This window comes from Pipistrellus kuhlii, unplaced genomic scaffold, assembly GCF_014108245.1.
Source record: "Pipistrellus kuhlii isolate mPipKuh1 unplaced genomic scaffold, mPipKuh1.p scaffold_m20_p_1, whole genome shotgun sequence".
Taxonomy (NCBI): domain Eukaryota; kingdom Metazoa; phylum Chordata; class Mammalia; order Chiroptera; family Vespertilionidae; genus Pipistrellus; species Pipistrellus kuhlii.
Genome location: NW_023425404.1, coordinates 168,551,147 through 168,566,953, shown reverse-complemented (window position 1 = coordinate 168,566,953; position 15,807 = coordinate 168,551,147). Strand labels below are relative to the sequence as shown.

Below are 15,807 nucleotides of genomic sequence, written 5' to 3'. Positions count from 1 at the left end.
TTACTGAATTTGGTAGCTCAGATCTAAGCTGCAAAGTAGAAATCAATGTAGGCAGACTCCATTGCTGAATAAAAGAAAAATTTCATTGGTAGTGATTTTAAAATATTTAATACTCTTCTCTTTAAAATCCAAAATAATGTAATTTTTACAAGTTAAGTGCCACATAAAGCAAATGTTATTTTTTGAGAAATGCAGGTGATACTGAAAACAGTACTGAGGTATTTTTTTATTTTTAAGATTGACTAAGGAAACAAAGTCTGGACCTAATTTTTTTACATTTACCAAAAAAAATAAAAAAATAAACACAACAACGCTACTGCTTGGCTCTTTTGCTGTAATTTTCGGTTCTGAATACACGAATATGAGAAAGAGCATTATAATAGTACATGTAGTTTTAAAAACTGCACACATCATAACCTGGAAAAATGATCATAGTGACAGGCCTGAGTGAATGAAGACTAGTAACACATTTTTACCTCTGAAAGGATAGCTTTGAAAAAAGAGTGTAAACAATTTTAACACCAAATTAAAATGGCAATATTAAATGGGTGACAGAATGATCCACATTTTACATAATATTTCCACAGATAGGTTCAGCACCGTTGAAACAATTCATTATCCCTTCTATGAAATTTAGGATTTGAGCTAAAGACAATACCTGGAAAATGTCAGTCTTGTTTTTTAAAAATCAATTTGGATTTCAGTTCAATGTTTGCTGTAGGAAAAAGAGGTATTCTATGTCAATATCAGCCATTTATAGCTCTACCCTTTCAGAAGTAAGAATGTTAGGCTACAACCTAAAATTGTATTTAAAACCAAGAACCAAGCAGTAAGGACAGCAATGTAGAACATAGAACATTAGAAAGAATTCGGTGTATGTTTTTACAGCTACCAACTGGTGTTAACAATTAAAAATTTACAAAGATAAAACTTTTTTGCACTAACTGGTTTCAATACAGCACTGAATTTAACTCATCTTTGGGCTTCAATCTTTACACAGAGTAAATATGCAAGTGCCATACAGAGATCCTTTCCCAACTTACACCACAGATAGTTTTCAAAATTATTTTAGAAAGGTCTAAGTTGCAGCTGTTCATAGCTATTGAAAAAGTAAAGACATTTCCCGGCCAATTTCTTTCTTTCTTTTTTTTTGCTTGATGATGATTGTCTAGCTATATAATACATCAACTTAAAGATAATATAGCTTTTCCTACATATTTTAACACCAGTTCTGGCACAACCATTGCCAGCAGTGAATTTGTACCAGTATAGGCCAACTCAAAAACATCTATTATGAAACATCTGAATGTTGTTTTTAAAGCGATGTCACAGTTTGTTTCCTCAGAAATTTAAAAGCATACATTTGAAAACATCACATCTTCAATTGAACTCTTGGAGTTAAGGAACATATTTTACATAATTAAATCCAGCTTTAATGACCATTCTCTAAGGGATCCCAAAAGTTAAGACAATATCTCCCATGCCTGACCTGTGGGAACCTAGAGAATTCTGTTCCAATACATTCCAGCCAGAAGTATCCTCAAATGTCTAGGCCTCAAATGTTCAAACACCGCTTTACTGAGCAGTGCTATGTGTGGAGGTTTTGTTATTGTTTTCAAAGGACCAAGCAACATTACAGTATAGACAGCAAACATTTTTTCATAGAAGAGTTTGCAGTGCGGATACCTTTTCCCACCTGTATTAGACTTTAAATGGACTTTCATATAGATATGATAGGGGCCATTTGAAGATGCTGACCGCTTCACTAACATTTCCCCAGTGGGCAAAACAGGCAATGTGTGCCATTGGTTCTGTCATACTGGCCTTTGGCTGTAATCATATAAAAAGTGTCCCCCAAATGGAAAAGGCAGGACGTAAAACTAGAAAAAGGGAGCTCTATGAAGCCAATTTGAAAGGAGTTACCTTTACTTTTAAGTTGAGCACAGGAGGGCAGTGCAGAGGCACCTGGGTGTGGGCCCTCCCACTGCCGTCCTGCAGGAGAACAGATTTGGATGCCCATGTAGAGTCCTCTGAGGGCTAGAGACTGTGCCCACATTAGAAGAGCCAGTTCTCTAGTATAAAGAGTACAAGGCAAAACAAAACAAACCACAAATTAAATACATGACACTGAAATCACTGATAGAAAACAGAACACACAGATATTTAAAAATATAAATAAATACGTTTAGCCATTTTTATTCAAGAAACCCAGAGAACTGCTTACAAAGCAATTTCTTCTTTAAAACCACTCTCTAAATTCTTCCGTAAATACTCACTATTTTGATTGTCAATTAACACAGCACCTCAGTGTTTGCTGGTGGTGGTGATGGAATTTCACTTAATCTCTTCATAAACTATATTTCTTAAAGGTCGTTTCCTTAGGAAAACCCAGGCAGCTTACAAAATATGTTAAATACTCAAAACAACCTGCAAAGTATTTTATTTAAGAAAAACAAGGAATGTAGTGTTAAATTATGACATGTGGGGGAAATATGCAAAACAATCACATGGGAATAAAGTGTTTTAATCTTTAAATATCCACTTTTGTTTAATTTCTTGTGAGCTGTTCAATACTGTTAAATATCCTGAATTATAACTAAACCAACAAAATTCATCCCCAGTGTTTCCACAGAAGTCATTAAAATAAGACCAAATTACACATTTTTCTTTTCTTCAACCAAAGTAGTCCTTTTTGTGCAAAAGTATTACAAGAGCAATTCAAATGGGAACGCTGAAATGACATGCCAACATTTCAGAGCATATTGAAAACACTCAGAATAATTCTTGAAACGACTGTAGTCTAAAATATTACTAACAATCACTTTTAGGTTAGTTCTATACATTTATTCACACTGATGCAATTTCCCTAGACTTCTGAAAATAAACAGGCTCTTTTGGTGTCCACACAATAGGCAAGATAGATTTACAATAGTGTCTAAATGGAACTAGCATCAACAATCTCAACTCCACCACATTCAAAACAAAAGTCAAGTACATTTGGCTACCTTGAAATCACTCCCATAAACCTACTACGGTTCACTGGATCTAAACATTTCTCAGAAATGGGTCATTTTAAAATTTCACCTAAGTGATGATTTTGGGGATCCTTTAGAAACGGTAATGCCTAAGATAAACTTTATCAAAATGAATAATTGCAATAAAGTGCTTGTTATATTTAAAAATGATGCTTTTAGACTGTGGTATGTTGTTTGAAGTGTGTGCTATTCCTACGTAAAGGATCCCCAGGCATGAGAGTTGGGGCTTCTCACCTGTCTCAGAAAGCAGCAGCGCTATCTTTTGGTAGGCTGACGGTAGGCACATTACCCATGCGGACGAGGCTATACTAGTGCTATGGCAAAGGGGGAGGAAATTAGAAAAGGTGGGAGGCATGTGGAGGGTGGATCCTACTATATTCATAGTTATATACAAATATATTAAATATGCTATAAAAATAGTCGACTCTTTTCCTTTGCAATTACTTCAGAAGCTCCTTTCAGAAGAATGCTCACCCAACTCAAACAAACTTAACAGGTTTTCTTTCTCGAATCACTATTAAAATGGCAGGAGCCGTTGTGCTGTTTCTTTTCCCACCGGTTTACTTCTGGCTAGACTCACTCAGCAATAGTAATATCCAGTGTTTACACCTTCCAACATTGACTCCCAAGGGGCTATGAACAGGGACACAGATATTGGAAAGGTTATAGATTTGAATGAGTTTAACACAAATGTTCATCAACAAACTTTCAATCACTAAAAAAAAGCACAGAAAAAGAAAAAATGAATACTACCAGAGCAAAATGCTACTTGCATTCCACTTTTTGAAAAGTTTACTGCAATGTAGTGGAAACATTTTAAAAACCGTTGAGTAATATCCAGTTAAAAAGTACTTTCACCTATCTGTAGGACCCCTGTCTAAGGCTTCGTGAACAAGGATTCATCTCCCTTCTCTATAGAGCCGCACTGCTCCAGTGCGCTGACTGACCGCAAGCAGACTGCTGGAAGGCAATGACCAGCAACTTCAGCACTTCTGAAGAATCCAAATTACCATTTCACTCTTCCACACAGTTTTCTATAACCGTTCAAAGACACTGGCATTGTCCTATCACTAGTACATTCCTAAGACAGATCTAAGTGACAAAGCAGAGCACAGGACTCAAATTACCCCCGTAAGTCGAAGTTTGGAAACTGAACTGTAGGACTTACTGAATGCCACCCCCATCCACTATATCTGCTTTTCTGCACATATTTTCCACTAAAAAAATAGAATGCTTTTGAGTAGATGCTCGGGGTTGCCATACTCCAGCAGCAATTTTATTAGTCCTTGTAGTCTTTACGTGTTGTTAAACCTATACTGACTCGCGCAGTGCCACAGCAAGCCTAAGCAAGATAACAACTGCACAACAGCTAACAATTTGCCTCATCTTTAATAGTTTCTTATCTAAAAAGTGCCACCCAGAACAAAATGTGTGTTTTTTTTTAAAGAAAAAAATAAAGCAGAGGAAAGATGATTTTTAAGTAGTTAGAAGGTGTTCCTATTTTCTGTTTTGTTTTTTTTTTCATGACTTAAGTTTAGTATTTTAATCAACAACTCTGGCTACAGAAATGAAGGAAGAACAGGCAGCTGCTGAATCTTCATCAGAATGTCAAGTCTCCATTCATGGGAGAGGGCAGGGACAGGCCTGCAATCCAAGTCCAGGAGAAGCAGAAGGAAGAGTTAAAGGAGCTAAGAGGCGGCTGGTGCTCACTAGCTCTTCTAACACAAAGATGTCTGCTGACAGCAGAGGAAAGCAGCTAGCTGCATTTTTAAATTTAGTAATCAATTCTAAGCAGAAAAAAGTGAACTGTCAGAAACAATAGTAATTATAAATGCAAAATAGTGCCTAGGCTTTGCTTTTGTTCATCTAAGTACACAGTACTCATGGTCCACCATCTTTCTTTTAAGTGTGATATTTGGAGGATATATCTTAATATAATAGTTTTTCATATATTTTATTAGCTAAATCCATTATCACTAGATATCACCAATGAATGAAAGAGGCACAACTCACTATATGGAATGGCATGATAAGGTTAACATAGGCAACTTGAAAGGGGAGATAATTAATACTGTTGCCATATTTACAACATCAATTTTGGTGTTGTATAGGCTCAAGTACACACATATTCTGACAACTATCCTTGACATTCATGAGTCAGAAATCTCTTCTGGATGATCATTTAGCTAGGAGAGGAGCTCCTTGATATGTTAATTATTGATTGGTATCTAATGACACTTCTTTTATAGAAGGGTAGGTACCAACTTTCTTTGGTTGTTTTCATTTTCAACATTTTCTAATTTAAGAGTGGCCAGGTATAGTTTTCTACAGAAAAACAATATATTCCTTAAGGATAATAGCAAAGCTGAGGACAGAAAAGTCTGAAGAACTATCTTAGAATTCCTCTGACTCCTTTATCTAGCAATTCTGTATCAGGTTATTTTCATTGCTCAAAACCTTTCCTGTTGAACAACCTCAATTCTTTTATACATTTTCTTTTCAGGTCAATTTTTATTTATTACAGCTTACTGTCTTCCCTTTCCACAGTAATAATTTTTGATATTCTAATAAGATATTTTCCATTGTTCTAAGTTGTGAATTTAATGATTAGTACCATAGAATATATAAAATGTTTTGTTGGAATTTACTACCTTTGGAATATGATATTGCCAAATGAAATCTTAGTTCATGTGTAGAAAGCATGTGAGTTCCAATATTCTAATGTTGTAGAGAAGGCAAATTCCTACACCTTTTTTTTTTTTTTTTAAAATCATAGAGCAAATATTTACTAGTAATTCTTCAATGACTACTTATTTCAACTTTAAATGAAGATGCTGATTTAGGAAAAACAATTTTCAATTACATTGATGACTCTGATAGTTTTAGTATGTCATCTTTTACTTCTAAATTATCTGTATTTCCAGCCAGGAGATTCAAAGCAGTCTTCATAGGATTATAGGAAAATAATGGCACGGACACTCACATGCTATTAAAAATGTACTAAGGTTTCAAAACTGCTACTGAAACAGACAATGAGTTCAAGATGGTGAGTTATCACCTGAATCAAAATCAAGGCACTATGGGTTTTCCCCCCTCAAATAACCCTGAATCATTTCTGACTAAAGAAACATTGAAATTGTGAAGGATAATAAAAAGATTCCAACAAATCCTAAAAGTTAAAATTCCCACCAGTGAGAATGTTAAAAAGTGCCTAAAATGTTTTGCGTGCAAATTTTACTCCTATAACTGAAACTTTCATGAAATTTCTCTCAGGCTTGTTACAAACCATTTACTCAACTACTTCCAACTATGAACTATATCAAAATATGTGATCAAAACTCCCAACCTTCTAAAATAAAGCAGTGCAAATCCTATTTTCAAACATTATTGAAAAAGAATGAAATGAAGGATACTTCTGAGTAACTTGAAAATCCTGTTATTTCAATCATTTAACCTGAAAAAAATCCATTCCCAGCAGCACATCATACCTCACTGAACAAACTGTGACATCACAGCCAAGTATGAACAAAAGACTTGTGCCCCGGAAAAGTGAAGAGAACACTATCGTGTTGTAAACAAAAGGGAAAACAAAGGATGTATTAGTTTGCACATGGCATCAGAATCTAAGGAAATGTATTCATACCTTTAAGGAGGAGATAATGCTTTCATGCAGCATACAAAATGTTTTGCTTTCTTTCCTTTTATCCAGACATATACATAATATTTTTACAGCATCTGTACATAGAGAATTGGAATCCACACAACATTCTGAAATTGCGATTCCACCATTATCTGAGAAGGGAGAGGGGCTTGGGCAGAGGGACTACTGGGTTGACTGCACTGTCTTCATGGCATCATTGTAAGCAAACCCCTGATGTGGCAGTGGCATGTCCTCTGTAACACTTGAAAACAGGCACAGAACCACTAAAAGTTACTAACATTGTTAGTGCCTTTCTGATTCACTGGAGGTCGTATTTCTTTAGCTGAGCTTCTACATTTGGCAATATACTCTTTTTTTTTTTTTCATCAAAAAATATCTGGGCAATTAAAACACTGTCAGAATTGGCTATGGCCCTATGGTCATTTCCTGCTGGCGGGTAATTAATGTACATCTGCAGCACTAGGCAGCATTTTCCCTGCTAACTAATTCGAGGAATTAGAATACTCAATACTGCATATCTCATGAGTCTACTAGAACTTTTCCTCCTAATCCTCAGATCATCTGAGCAACTCTTTATGGGCCAACCCTTCCTCCCTTGAGTCAGAGAGGAGACGTGTGCTACTGCGGCTGAACCTTGGAAGGATCCGTCAAAGTGTCAGTCCTGTGCCGACTCAGTTGCTGTTGCTGCTGAGACTGGTGTTGCTGGTGATGTGATTGAGGGAAAGTGCTCTGTTGTAGTGGAAACGCAGCAGAGAGGATAAGCTGAGTAGAAGGGTTCCCGTGGAGCAATCTAGAAGTCTAACAACAAATGGATTATGAAACATTGCTTTACCCCCACTATTTTATGTACATTAACATTTTCTTAAGTTTTCCACTTTTCACTGGGACAATGAAAAGACAGTCACCACTACAAATGAAGGACACCTGCAAGCACATGGATAGATCTTGAACCTTAAGAACCATTAAGCTTTGCCAAGGATCTGGACAATTTGCTTTCTGTCTTTGTCATTAAGAAAAATTCTTTTTTATGCATTCATTGGTTGATTCTTATATGTGCTCTGACCAGGAATTGAACCCACAACCTTGAGATATTGGGACAATGCTCTAACCAATTGAGCTACCTGGCCAGAGCACATTAACAAAAGCTTTTGTAAGATAAAGAACCTAGTACATTCATGAGCCATACAGGGTTACAACAGAGGTACATTTTAGAACTAGGTATTATATGTGAGAAAAGCCAAATTATATAGTATTTACTATCTACATATGAATATATCTCTGAAGGGTATTGCTGATCTTACTTTGGAATGCTTTTTTTCAGAAGTGGGGAATAAGAGAATGTTCATTCTTTTAAGGGTCCTCATTCTGATAGACTTAGAAGACTGAGGTCTAAAAGACAAGACCTCTCCTTTTTTTAAGCTTTTACTTAATTCTCCTTGGTTATCTATCCCCATAATAATACTTTACAACTTGTTATAAATTCTAATTAATAATGCATTTACAACAGTAAGTGAGCCAGTCATTCATAGCTGCAGTATAGGTTTAAGGAACTATGTATGACTTGAGAGAGACTTAGGAAACTATCTGTATAGTTTTCCACATCACAAGGTTAGGAATTTTATTTGAATTCCTAGGGTGATAAATTGAAAGTGTATTTATGCCTGAGTATACAATATAATATTAAATCTTCTAATTATACCAAATGTTGTATAACTCTAAAATTGATTTGTGCCTGGCCTACATGGATTGGTCTCTAGCACAATCCTAGACTAGCCTATATTCAAAACGGCTCCCTGTCAGCCAGAAGAAAAAAGGCTGGACTTCCAGATGTTATCATTTGCTGTGCACCCACCAGTGAGACGCTAGAAACTTGTCCTGATTTCCTTGCTGAGGTTACTGTATCCTTCAGAGAAGTAGATTCTATCTAATGCACCCCTATGAGATGTGTGTCTGCATTTTGGTCAGTGTGTTTATCACTGGTAGTCATACACAACAGCCAATTAATATGCCTTATGCTATGTTCAGTGATTTACATGCATCATCCATAGCACCTCCATATTACAGATGAGGAAACTGAAGTTTAGCAAGTTAAGTAACCTGCCAAAAGTCACACAGTAAGTAGTGCAGAAGTAACTGAATCCCAAGACAGCAGGACTTAAGAGCCCAAGTTCTTAACTATGACATATACTGCTTCCATAATATTTCTCTCCTAATACTAATGTATAACCTAAAAATCATTATAAAACTTAATCTTAAAAGACAATTTAAGATAATGCCTAATTTAAAAAAAATATGATTTGATGCCCCTGCCTGGCAGAGTAGTTTGATGGGCTGCTAAAGATAAAGGGATGAAAGAAAGGTGCCTTTCCTTGAATTCCAGAAACCCTAGCCAGGGAGGGCTCTCTATAAAGTGTCTTATTCTAGCCAACATAAATAGTCGGTATGTCCATGGCAGGGCTAAATCTTTGAAGGACTAACCAGGGGAACACATAAAGCCAACCAGACAAACTTTGTCTTACAGAAATTTTAACTTGTACAGTTAGCTCCTATGCATTTTTTCAGATCACTTATAAAAATGTTCACTTAACACCTCATTTCATTATATAACAGTAAATAAGTTTGGGAGAATTACCTGTAAAAACTGCTGTGGTGGCTGGGTCAGCTGAGCCTGAGACGGTTGCTGAGCTGACGTGAGCTGCTGCTCCTGGGAACTCTGTTGTTGCTGCTGCTGCTGCTGCTGCTGCTGCGTGACTGACAATGTCTGTGACTGCTGCTGTTGTGCAGTAAAAGTTGGGTAGGCAGTCACCACCTGACCCATAAGCATAGTGCTAGGTACCATGACCGCCCCACAAGCTACGGGAGCGGTTACTAATTTGGTCACAAGTTGCTGACCTTGAGAAAATCTGTAAGAGGAAGAAAAGGGGAATTAGAAATACAAAAAACATGCATTACAAAAGGCAGTGGCTGAATACTTCTCTAAGATAATACCCAATTATATTGCCAACTTAGTTTTTTAAAGTTGTATGTTTCAATTTTGTTTCATGTTTTGACACATCCGTTTTGAGATACCAGTAAAACAAAATGTGTATATAGCCTGGCCGGTGTTGCTTAGTGGTTGAGCTTTGACCTATGAACCAGGAGGCCACAGTTGATTCCCTGACAGGGCACACGCCAGGGTTTCAGGCTCGACCCCCTTTGGGGACATCCAGGAGAGGGCCGATCAATGATTCTCTCTCAGCATTGATGTTTCTCTCTCTCCCCCTCTCCCTTCCTGTCTCTGAAATCAATAAAAAACATATTTTTTAAAGAAGTCTTAAGACTATAGAGATTCTAGTATTAAAAGCTTCCAAATATATGAAAATGGCATTTTTAAAAAAACTTTGTTTCCAAGTCAGCTATTCCCACTCAAAGATATCATAGATCGCTTTCTTGAATTGCCCACAGAAGTTTTGTGGAGTATATGTTTAAACACTTGAGGTTTGAAATCAAACATTGAGGCTTGAATTCAGAACAACTTCTTCACCTTCCCTTTAACTAGCTACAGGCTCTTGACCAAAGTATTATAAACTCACATTTTTTTCCTTACCTACAAATTAAAAGACCCTAACACAGTTTTAAAAAGTAAGAATTAAATGAAATAATGTTTTGAGCGGTTAGTATAGTTCTAAACAAACTCAAGAAAGGCAAGCTACTTTTATTTCAAAACAAACTATGGTAGTGTATACCCTAACCATTGTTACTATATGAAAACTCACCAGTATCTGTATTAAAATAATAAAAGTTTCAGTGACACAAAGCCTGTCATAAAAGTCATATAAAAGTGTGCTGCAGAATTTGGCTTTTACAATATTTGGTAGCACATTTCTGGACAGGAAACAAAATCTGTTGCTACCTTTTTATTACAAAGTCCTTAAATAATGAATACATTATGCGTTTTTATTTCAAATTCAAGAATAGCCGGAACCGGTTTGGCTCAGTGGATACAGCGTCGGCCTGCAGACTGGAAGTTCCCGAGTTCGATTCCGGTCAAGGGCATGTACCTTGGTTGCAGGCACATCCCCGGTGGGGGCTGTGCAGGAGATAGGTGGTCGATGTTTCTCTCTCTTCCATGTTTATATCTCTTTTGCCCTCTCCCTTCCTCTTTGTAAAAAAATCAATATTAAAAAAAAAAAAGGAATATTGGCTGGCCCTGGCCAGTGTTTGGTTGGAGTGCCATCCTGTACACCAAAAGGTGGTGGGTTCAATTTCCAGTGGGAGCATACTTATGTTGTGGTTCAATGCCCATTGGGGGCACGTGCAGAAGACAGCCGATTGATGTTTCTCTCTCTCTCTTTTTTTTTTTCTTCTCTCTCCTTTTCCCGTTCCTCTCTCTAGAATCAATAAGAAAAAAAAAAAAAAAAAAAAAGAGCCTAAACCGGTTTGGCTCAGTGGATAGAGTGTTGGCCTGTAGACTGAAGGGTTCCAGGTTTGATTCCAGTCAACGGTATGAACATTGGTTGCAGGCACATACCCAGTAGGGAGTGTGTAGGAGGCAGCTGATCGATGTTTCTCTCTCATTGATGTTTCTAACTCTATCCCTCTCCTTCCTCTCTGTAAAAAATAAAATATATATATTTTAAAAAAGAATAGTGTCTGAAATAACAAACTAAAATCATACTTTTAAAAAGAAAATTATTTTTAATCAAGTAAGTTACAACTTTAGGATGACTATTGAACTCCGATAATTACCTTATCTGTCTGTCCTGAGTGAATGTAGTAACTGCAGCACTCTGAGTACTGTTCTGTGGCATACTAGACGGGATCTGGACCATGCTTCCGGCTGTCGGCTGAGAAATCACCATAGTGTTATACAGGGGGGCTGTCAGAGTACTCTGGGTCTGACTCGGAAGAGATGTTTGTTGGCTATGCCCGCTTAGGACATTTTGTTGACTTTGCTGGAAAAGAAGAGATTATAATGACAGATTAACTGAAAAAGTTTACATCAGGAAGTATGCTTCTAGAGCAGTGGTTCTCAACCTTTATAATGCCGTGGCCCTCTAATACAGTTCCTCATGTTGTGGTGACCCCCAACCATAAAATTATTTTCGTTGCTACTTCAAAACTATTGTTAATGAATTGTAATGTAAATATCTGTGTTTTCTGATATTTACAGCAGTGGTTCTCAACCTGTAGACCACAACATATCGGAAAACACAGATATTCACATTACAATTCATAACAGCAGCAAAATTACAGTTATGAAGTAGCAACAAAAATAATTTTATGGTTGGGGGTCAGCACAACATGAGGAACTGTATTAAAAGGTCACAGCATTAAAAAGGTTGAGAACCACTGTTCTAGATTATCCTAGTAATAGTTGACATTACAGAAAAAGAAGTGGCAGGACATATTACTCTGAGAGAAATCTGACCACAAAGTAATGACATAGTAACTGAGAATAGATTAGTCTTCAATATCTTGCTGGAATGTAAGCTATGATCTTAGAAAAAAAACATGATCTTAACAGGGATAATATAAAGTAAACATAAAGATTTTATATTAAATGCTCCAAATGAATTATCAACATTAGACATTTTTCTATACTTTATTTGTAGCCCTGGGATTTACAGTTACAGATGTACATTAATTACTAAAATTTTCAGGAATACTGATTAAAGCATTTCTGTCCCAACAATTTATTTTTCATGTATGGTAACATGTTTCCTGGTCAGTCTCGTTTGCCAAGTCAAACCTTTTTAACCTACGAATTTTTAAATGTCAAAATAGTGAAAGTATTTAACAATCAGTTTCACAACTAACACTTTTGAACAAAATATTTTAATTACTTCTCAATATTGTATTTTCTAATTATTATTAAATTCTAAATATAGTATTGTTCAAGATAGAGCTTTATTTTAGTTGCAGCAATAATAGACATTTTAATTGTTGAGCACTCCATAGCCTGTAGCAGTAGATAGCATTACCTGACTTGATGAACTTTGTAAAGTCTGCTGCTGTATCATGTGCTGAGTTGTGCCAATGTGTCCAGTATTCATTCCACTTTGAATTTGATTAGTTTGAACAACCTGGCTTTGCATATTTATAGGTGTGAGTTGCTGGATGTTAGATGAATTTCCAGAAGAAAGTTGAACAGAACCAAAATTCAAACCAGGGGTTGACTGTTGTAAAAACATCTTTAAAAATAACAATTACATTAAAATGAGCTTTCCAGATTAAAAACAAAGATAGATGAACACATTAAAAAGAAAAAGGAAAAACAAGCTATGAATTAAAGTTTTAAAAGCAAGTAATAAGACTAAGACATTCTGAATGAACAATTAGCAATAAATAATTACCAAATAAAACATACCTCATAATCATTCCTCCAGTCATCCTAACCATATCATGTTTCCAATGGTTAGATTGCAGCTCTACATCACTTATTTGTAATTTATGATATTAGATGAAAGTGGTTTTCACTTAAAGTTTCCCTTTATCAAAGTCCTAGTCTCTGACAAAAATAACTTGAGAATGGCTAAACAAATCAGACTATGAAATTATTTCTACTGGTATTTTATTAAAGCAATGATTGATGACTATAAGTTCTGTACCAAGAAGTACCTAAATGTCTATAAAACAATTTTTATATTATAAATTAAAGCTTATTAAAAATTGAACTGCTAAAGAGGACTCCAATCTGGAGAAACAAGGATGCTGATGGAAATAGTCTTAGGAATGAATTTTTAATGAATATAATAAGTGCAATCATACTGAGTAGGTAACCAATAAGTATTTACTGAACTATACTGATGAAATGTATCTCTTGCACGTCTTTTAAAAAGATAATTTTCAGTTACAGCTGTCATACAATATTATTTTAGTTTCAGCTGTACAACATTTATATAACTTACAAAGTGATCACCCCAATAAATGTAGTTACTATCTGACACCATGCATAGTTATCATAATATTCTTATTTTTAATCCTCACCCAGGTTATATGCTTGTTCGTTTTAATGAATTGATTTGAGAGAGGGAGAGAAAGAGAGAAACATCAGTGTGAGAGAGAAACATCAATCGGTTACCTTCTGTACTCACCCCGACCAGGTATCAAATCCAGCACCTGGGTATGTGCTCGGACCAGAAATCAAACCCATGACCCTTTGGTGCAGAGGACAATGCTCCAAGCAGCCACACTGTACCGGTTACAATATTATTGACTGAATTCCCTATGCAAAACTTTATATCCCTACGACTACTCTGTAACAACAAATCTGTACTTCTCACTTTTTTCACCATTACTCTCCATCTCCCTCCCATCTGGCAACCATCAAAATGTTCTCTGTATCTATAAGTTTGTTTCTACTGTGTTCGGATAGTTAGTTAGGTTTACAGTTTCTACACATAAGTGAAATCATATTGATCTATCTCTGGCTTATTTTACTGGGCACAATACTCTTGAGGTTCATCCATGTTTTTTTATGGCTGGGTCGTGTTCCATTGTAAATACATGTGCCACTTCTTTATCCATTCACCTATGGATGGACACTTAGGTTGCATTCATATCATGGCTATTTTAAACAAGACTGAAGCAAACATATGGATGCAGATCTTATTGAGTTAGTGTTTAGGGTTTCCATGAGAAATACCCAGAAGCAGGTATTTATCCTTTTGTCCCTTTTCATAGCTTTTGTATCCAAGGCTGTTTTGTCTGGTATAAGTATTGCTACTCCAACTTTTTATTTTTCCATTTCCATTTTCATAAAATACCTTTTTCCATGTCTTTACTTTTAGTCTGTGTGTCTTTTGACCTGAAGTGAGTCTCTTCTAGACAGCATATGTAAGGGTCCTGTTTTCTTATCCATTCAACCTTACTATGTCTTTTAATTAGAGCATTTAATCCATTTACATTTAGAGTAATTATCTATTACTTGTTTTTCTTTCACATAATGCATTTATTCCCCTTTGATTTAATAGTGGGTATTTTAACACAAGCTATTTTATGTGTCAACTTCAATCCTCAATAGCTTCAGATTCATTTTATTAGTTAAAATAAACTCAGGCAGACATTAATCCAATTTGAATAACTACATATGAATGAGGCTATATACAGCACTATTAGGTCTAGTAATAATTAATGTCGTTCTCTAATACTGTTTTAAATTGAATTTATTTAAACAATACAACAAAATTTAATCAACAATATAGTTGCCATTCTTTTCTACTACTTGTGCCCAACGCTCAGGAAGCATTTTAATCCCTCTGTTGTAAAATTCTTGTGATTTTGATGCAAAAAATTCGGTCAATACATTTTTGAGGCATTCTTCATTATTAAATTTTTTTCCAAGAAGAAAGTTTTGCAAAGAACGAAACAAATGGTAATCGGAAGGGGCAATATCAGGAGAATATGCAGGTTGAGGGAGAACTTCCCATTCCAACTGGCGCAGTTTTTCAGCAGTGATTCTTGCAGTATGCGGTCGTGCGTTATCGTGGTGAAGAATTACGCCCTTCCGATTAATCAGCGCGGGTTCTTTTTCTCTTAAAGCTTGGGCTAACCTTTCCAATTGGGCACTATACACTGCACTTGTAATGGTTTGGTTAGATGGTAAAAGTTCATAATGAAGAATTCCTTTAAAATTCCACCAAACACACAACATCACTTTTTTCGCATGCAAGTCAGGTTTTGGCGTGGGCTGCGGAGCCTCATTTTTGTCTAACCATTGAGGCCGCCTTTTCAAATTAACATACAGCACCCATTGTTAATCTCCGGTAACAATTTGCTCTAAAAACGGCAAACGGTTTTGACGAGAGAGGAGCGAACTGCAAATTGTGACTCTTTGATTACGGTTGTTGTCGGTCAACTCATGAGGAACCCATTTTCCAAACTTTTGGACTTTGCCAAGTGCACGCAATTGATTGGAAATTGTTTTTTGTGAACAATTTAAAGTTGTCGCAAGCTCTTGTTGGGTAATTTGAGGATTTTGCACCAAAAGAGCTTGAAGAGCTTCTTGATCAAAATTGGACACACGGCCTCGACCACTCTTGTCATCTAACGAAAAATTTCCCTTGCGAAATTTCTCAAACCAACGCTGGCATTTTCTGGCGCTAACTGCATCTTGACCAAGAGCACTAC

General features: G+C 36.1%; 1 protein-coding gene across 9 annotated transcripts in view; it reads right to left on the bottom strand.

The window, feature by feature from the left end:
- Positions 1–206: 206 nt before the first annotated feature.
- CLOCK (clock circadian regulator) overlaps positions 207–15,807 on the bottom strand; it is a 118,726-nt gene continuing 103,125 nt past the window's right edge. For 8 of the 9 annotated variants that reach the window (XM_045572478.1, XM_045572470.1, XM_045572489.1 and 5 more), the window contains 4 exons: positions 12,660–12,869; positions 11,425–11,630; positions 9,329–9,599; positions 207–7,494 (listed from right to left, as the gene is read on the bottom strand). In XM_045572478.1, coding sequence (XP_045428434.1) covers positions 7,315–7,494; positions 9,329–9,599; positions 11,425–11,630; positions 12,660–12,869 — 867 coding nt within the window. In that variant the 3' untranslated portion in view covers positions 207–7,314. The remainder of the gene's footprint in view (positions 7,495–9,328; positions 9,600–11,424; positions 11,631–12,659; positions 12,870–15,807) is intronic. The other variant, XM_036415898.2, reaches the window with a different exon arrangement.